Below are 6916 nucleotides of genomic sequence, written 5' to 3'. Positions count from 1 at the left end.
GAGTGGGTTTGTGAAAGTGTGTAGATTCGTGCGAATACTTGTGTGGGTGCTTGTGTTTGTGTGTGTTTGTATTTTTGGGTGAATTTGTGTATTTGTGAATGTACATATGTGTGATCATCTGTGTGTGTATGATTATCTGCTTGTGAGTCTGTATGATTGTGAACGTGTGAGATGTGTGCTGTTTGTGTGAATGTGTAAATGTGTGTATGCGTACATGCTTGCATGTGAGTTTGAGTGAATGTGTGGGTTGTGTGTGAATGTGTGTGTGAGTGAGTATATCAGTGCGTGCATGTGTGTAGTTCCTTAAGTGTGTATCTGAATGTGGGTATGTATTTTTGTGTGCGGGAACGCACATTGTGGGTGCATTTGTCTATATGTATTTGTGTGTTGTGACTGTGTGTTGAGTGTGAGCGTTGTGAGAATGTGTATTTGTGTGTCATGAGTGTGTGCGCGTATGTTTTTGTGCATATGTGCCCGCATTGTGTTTGTATGCATTTGTGAGTATATTTTTGTGCGTCTGAGTGCGTGCGTTGTGGATCTGGGTGAATGTACTGGTCTGCGTGTGTGTGTGGGTGTGCGTGTGTGTGTGCGCGCGTTGTGCGCGAGTGTGCGAGCGCGTGTGAGCGGGTGTGTGGTGCGGCCGGTCGCCTCCACCTCCCCGATCCACCCCATCCCGGTGGGCGCCAGAGCAGAGGCAGCGGACCCGGACGGGGCGGGCTAGGGAGGGACGCTCGCCGGGGCAAGCGGGCTGCGCCACCGCCGGCGCCGCGCCGACTTTGCCCTTTAAATCTGTCTCCAAGCCGATTACAGCTGAGCTCCCACGTGACGTTTTACCTTCTGTCTCCCGGAGCGCGTTGCCCGAGGACAGTCCTTCCCCGGCTGCCGCCCCAGCCCGCCGCGGGGGCTCGGCTCCCGCAACTTTGGGCGAAACGGCTGCCGTTCTGGAGCCCTAGCGGGGCCGCGCTCCACGCGGGCGTCGGGGACTCGGGGGCCTCCGGGTACTCGGCCGGGAGGGTGGCGGTCAGGGCGGAGATCGTGCCCGGCCCCAGCCCGCGCCCCTGGCACCGCGCGCCGCCGCCTCCCGAAAGCGGGCGGGGTGCCCTGCGCGCGGCGTGGGGAAAGGGGGCGCCCTTCGCCGGCCGGGACCTGAGCGGGCGCGCCCTCGAGGGAGCCGGCCGGACCATGGCCGCGAGGCAGGGGTGAGACGGGCAGCCACCCGCGCGCCCCCAGCACCCGCACCATGCAGAAGAGCGTGCGCTACAACGAGGGGCACGCCCTGTACCTGGCTTTCCTGGCGCGCAAGGAGGGCACCAAGCGCGGCTTCCTGAGTAAGAAGACGGCCGAGGCGAGCCGCTGGCACGAGAAGTGGTTCGCCCTCTACCAGAATGTGCTCTTCTACTTCGAGGGCGAGCAGAGCTGCCGCCCGGCGGGCATGTACCTCCTGGAGGGCTGCAGCTGCGAACGAACGCCCGCGCCACCCAGGGCCGGCGCCGGGCCAGGAGGCGTCCGGGACGCGCTGGACAAGCAGGTACCGCGCGCCCTCTCTCCGCGGTCTCCCAGCCTTGGTCGCCGCACTCCCTTGCGGTCTTAACCCGGGAATCGGGGGTCGGGGGCCGTGAAAGAGTGCGGGGACCATGCTCCGAAATCCCTCCGCGGCACCAGTGGCGGGACATCTCCACGCGCCTCCCCATCTTCATCCAGGGATTCTTCCATCTCCATAACCCTCCACCCCACTGCGAAGTGAACAATCACAATAGTGGCCTAACTTGCTTTCAGGACCCTGGTAGAGGTCGTCGAGTCGTTTCAGCTTCTCTCCCAACCATCCATTGCTTCTCTAGACCTGGCTCGCAGGAATTTTGTCTGGTGACATGTATTGACACCTGTTGGGTGTAGATTGGCAAGACAGAACTAACTTATTTGGAAAAGTTTTGTTTCTGCCATACCCGGCTGGCGCGTGTAGATTTCTTTGCCTGCAGATGTTTGACCACTGGTTGAGCTGGGAACAAGCGGGGCTCCCAAGCCGGACAGACACTTTCTGTTGGTCATTTTCAATCAGTCTTTGTGATTTAGGTCAGTTGGCCTTGCTAACATTTGACCTGCTGGGTCTAATTATGAAGGTAAATGTGTATTCATATTCCTCAGGATTAATATTTGGTAGCCACATTCTTGCTATGTTTAAAAATGTGGGCATTTTTAAAGAACGCTTCTGTACTTTTAAATGAATGCTTTGAAAATGAATGCGACCTTTTAATTCTGGGTCATAATTTTATTAGTTTTGCTGTGTGCTCATGGCCGCGGGGTGGGGGAGAAAAACCCTTTAAGTCTGGTGATCCCAGCTCCTTATTCCTGCAAACACAAAACTTGTATGTTTTCAATCACCGTTTGGTTATTAAAGTTAAAGCAGACTAATTTTATGCTCCTAATGTTCTCATTTAGCTTCTCGATCCCCACCTTGATATAAAAAAGGCTGATTGTTTTTGCTATTGCGTAAAAATATTCGCAGCTGAATTTTCCATGTAAGTCAGATCAGACAGCATCTACCGCAAACCACAGAGGCTGTGGGAGGTACTAGCAATGGAGTGATCCGCAAGATGCCTACCTAACCCCTTGGGGCTCATAAAACAATGTGTAAAATTAAGAGGAGTTAAAACTAGACCAACCAGAGGTTTGAGTTGTTTTCACTATAAATCATTAACAGACTTAAGTGATTAAACTTGTTATATCACTTATAAATCTGAAATTTTAAATATGCTCTTTAGTTTCTGAGGGCTTGTTCAGTCATTTGCAAAACTGATTTCTAACTTTATAGATATAGATACTAGACATATAAACATAAATTTCAAGTCATGCATTTTAGAATTTAAATTGGGAGAAGAGTTTTGAGGAACCATTTTTTTCAGGAATATATATATGTATATATTCTATTGGTGGGATTTTTTTTAAGGTATGTGTTCCAAGGCCCCACAGGAACCAAAATGAATAGGTTTCTAAGTGTTATTATGTCTAAAGTAGAATAGAGTATTTTAAACTACTCAGGATATATATCATTTACTTAATCCCAAATTATTTGTTTTCTTCGTATTTATATTAATATAAGATAACCACTTTTGATTTTTTTTTTTTTTTTTTAGTTAGGGGTGGGGAGTTGTTACCTGTTACAATTCATATGGCTCTCTTGACTTGCTAATGTTATATGGAAACCAACATTTTTCCACTTGGAAAATATCTTGACTGTAATCTTCAGAACTGTTTTCTTTCTTGCACTTTAATAAGGAAACATAACTTCCAAACAGTTTGACTTTCATGCCACTTTCTAAAGGTTGTCCAAAATAGGCCATCTAATGAAAAAATTGTTTTCCTTTTTCATGACCATACATATGATGAGTATTTCTCCATCATTTTATGCATCTTCAAGAGGTTAGAAATTAGAATCTTTGGTGTTTATAGATAAATCTGAGATGTAGAGAAGCAAGCATTCCAGAATGGATTAGGAGTTGGGTTGGGAAACCTTCCACATTTTGTCTTGCATTAGATGTGCTACTGTGAGTTGGGTTAGCTTAGCCCACTGATGCTTTTCTCTGGCACTGCCAACTGGGTGTGTTTAAACAATTAAGAAGAAACTGTGAAAATAAGAAACAAGGAGAAACATTCTCCCTTAAATCTACAGTTTATCCAATTGGTTCCCTTTGAGTTAATTTGTGTTGCTGAGGTGCTCAGATCATCCAGATCCTTCGTGGATCTGTGGAGGATGGGAGGATCTGTGGAGGATGGGAGGAGATGAGCACATCCCAAGGTTTGCTTCTTTCTCCTTATATGCTTCTGGAGCTTTCCGTATCAGTATCTCCCTCAACGCTATCAACACAGTTGAAGGTTAGGGCTTGAAACAGGACTTAGTGAAGCAGAGTCATTTTTCTTCACCAAGTTTCCGTGTTATTTCTTTAAGCACATCTCTTCATCTTTTCTCTCTCTTTTTTTTTTTTTCTGTTAATGAAATCTGTTTCCTAATATGTAAAAATTAAGAGTTTGGCTAAGTTGGTTTCCAATTACCTTTCAATAATGGCATCTTCTATTTCTAAGGTTATGACAGACAGTGTGAGCTTTTTGCAGTGTGGAGAATGTGAAAGACCATTTCACAAGATTCAGAGATTACCAGCGTTTGTAATAAATACTGCGTCTAAAAAGCCGAGGACAAGCAGGTGACTGAAGTGGACATTATGATAAATTAGTTAGGTCAGCAGATGTGCAAACCTATAGTAACATCATTGCATGAGGCAGAGACATTCTTATTACTCACATTGGAGGGCGACATATTTATTGTAATCTCCTTGACAGTTACAATAGTTGATGTAATTATTGCTATAAACTGCCTCTAAGTATTCTTGGGAGCTTAAATTCCACGTATCCTTCAAATTATTTTTATGCTTATTAGTTGTGTTTTTAGGTAAGTTACAAGAAGAAAACACCCACTGGTTTGCTTCATCTAAATAGCAATTCAAAATAAGTTGGTTGACAACAAAAAAAAAATCAGTTTTTTTTTTTTTTTTACACTTAGACTTAAATTGTTTCCAGTTAAGCAGAAAAAAGAAAGTCACTTTCCAAATATGCTTAGGTTGTAGGAATATTTGCATTGCTCTATTTTTTTCATCATGTTCTCAGATTTCACTTTGATGAGTCTTTGGAGGATTGCAACGCTCTCTTGTCAGCCTTCCACAGTGACTACTTCTTTGGGATAGCAACGGTGATATGATCAAAATGAGATCAGTTAAAAACAATTTTAAGTGGTTTATTTTCTCCAAAAGTGTTGTTCCTTTTCTTAAAAATGTGTCTGGTGGCACTTCTTTCTAGTTAAGCTCCATTTGTGGAAAATGAAAACCTTCCCTTTTGTTCCAGGTGAAGGAGAAAGGGAAGTTGTATTTAGCAAGTACCTTCTGCATGGTAGGCTCTGTGCTCTTGGTGGCTGTTATCCTCTCTTACCTCATCTAATTTGAACTTCAGCTTTTGGAGATGATGATTATTAACATCATCATTATTATTACCTATTGCTAACACTGCAATTCAAAGACTTCTAGGGAGATGATCAAAGTCCAGCTGAAGATATGAAGACTAAATAATGTTGTAGAGTTCCTTACTAAGACTGTATTTTTTATTTTTTTGAAATGGAGTCTCGCTCTGTGGCCCAGGCTGGAGTGCAGTGACCGGATCCCAGCTCACTGCAAGCTCCACCTCCCGGGTTTACGCTATTCTCCTGCCTCAGCCTCCCAAGTAGCTGGGACTACAGGCGCCCGCCACCTCACCCGGCTAGTTTTTTGTATTTTTTTAGTAGAGACGGGGTTTCACCGTGTTAGCCAGGATGGTCTCGATCTCCTGACCTTGTGATCCGCCCGTCTCGGCCTCCCAAAGTGCTGGGATTACAGGCTTGAGCCACCGCGCCCGGCCCACTAAGACTATTTAAATCCACTGAGCAAATCTGGATGGATGGGGGCTTGGGGTATAGGATGTGAATCACTGTTTTGTTTATTCTTATTTCCTTTTCAAAACTATTTAGATTCTTGAGAAATACAATTGCAGACCATTACATGTTCAAAGAAAAATGGGATTTATTTTTAAACAAGCAGTTTTACATGACATTCCTTTACTTCAGGAATTCCTTTACTTCAGGAATGGGATACCTTTACAAATATTTTCATTTAGGGTGAAAGTACACATCCCAGTTAGTCTGGTCTGTTTAAGTAGCAGTATCTGTCTTGCCTACTAGCAGGAGAAGACACACAGCAACAAAGCCATCTTTATTCTTATTTTTCTGGTGGTGGTAAATGTTCCATTCAGCCTGATTTCACTTGTTTTGGGGGTAAAATATCTCTTTAGCTCTGGAGGTTTAAAGAGATAGACACTTGCATTTGTGCTGAATTAAACATGTTAGTTTAATTTTAAAGGGATTAAAGGCTACGTGATTTCCTGTCACTTCATTACTAGTCATTTTAGCCTTCCTAAATTGACCACAAGCAGAGGATTTTAATCATGGAATGAATTAGGCAGAGCTGCGTGCGAGCTCTGAAATATTTGTGGGAGATGGAGAGTGTGGATGGTGGATTTTCATGCTATTTCATGTTGTCTAATTATAACCAGCTCAACTTTTGTTCACTGAACACAAAGGGAAAATGGAATAATGATACTTGCTAAATCTTATACAACGTTAAAAAATATAATTTAGGGAACAAAATGATTTGTTACTTAAACTTTGTAATTTTCCTTCTCTTTAAAGTTAAATGAAAAAAAATCTCATGGATTAGCAAAATTGGGTTATTTTAATTTTGGCTACACTAAGCCTTACTATTTAGATTGTTGTACAAGAATTCAACACAGAAAAATCCATTCCTGATGTGACAGATGTATTAATACATAAAAATTTATTCTTGTTGTGAACAACTATTTTTCTGTGAGTTTCATTAAGTGACAACTAAACACACTGTTGAGGAGTAGAAAATATTTGTAGTATGGTAATAAATTTTCCCTTCTTTTGACAATTAAAAAATAGAGAAATTTTTCTCACACTGGATGATGACAAAAGCATGTATGATAACCAAATGTTTCCGGTTTTAGCAAGCAAATGTCAATGGTTCATTAAAACGGTTGTTGATATTGCTGTCTAATGCAGATTATATTTTTAAATTGATTTTTTTCCTACAGTTTTCAATACTACTTAAATATGCATGCCACAGTCAGTATAATTTTAATTTTTGGGGATAAAAATACTTAGTCTTTATGATTATTTTGTAATAAAATAAGTCAGATTGACCAACAATCTGGATTTGCTCAAGTCTTAAATTCTACTTTTCACAGGTTTAAAGTGGCTTTCTATTTTTATACCTATGCATTTGTTATACAAGAAAGGGGTGTGTGTGTGTGTGTGTGTGTG

The 6916-nt window shown here is 42.8% G+C and overlaps 1 protein-coding gene across 3 annotated transcripts in view; it reads left to right on the top strand.

The window, feature by feature from the left end:
• Positions 1-673: 673 nt before the first annotated feature.
• Positions 674-6916, top strand: part of RASGRF2 (Ras protein specific guanine nucleotide releasing factor 2) — a 277046-nt gene continuing 270803 nt past the window's right edge. For 2 of the 3 annotated variants that reach the window (XM_033179253.1, XM_033179254.1), the window contains exon 1: positions 674-1528. In XM_033179253.1, the coding sequence (XP_033035144.1) occupies positions 1241-1528 (288 nt within the window). In that variant the 5' untranslated portion in view covers positions 674-1240. The remainder of the gene's footprint in view (positions 1529-6916) is intronic. The other variant, XM_033179252.1, reaches the window with a different exon arrangement.

The sequence above is a fragment of the Trachypithecus francoisi genome, unplaced genomic scaffold (assembly GCF_009764315.1).
Source record: "Trachypithecus francoisi isolate TF-2019V2 unplaced genomic scaffold, Tfra_2.0 Lachesis_group2, whole genome shotgun sequence".
Classification (NCBI taxonomy): domain Eukaryota; kingdom Metazoa; phylum Chordata; class Mammalia; order Primates; family Cercopithecidae; genus Trachypithecus; species Trachypithecus francoisi.
This window is presented reverse-complemented; position numbering and strand designations above follow the sequence as displayed.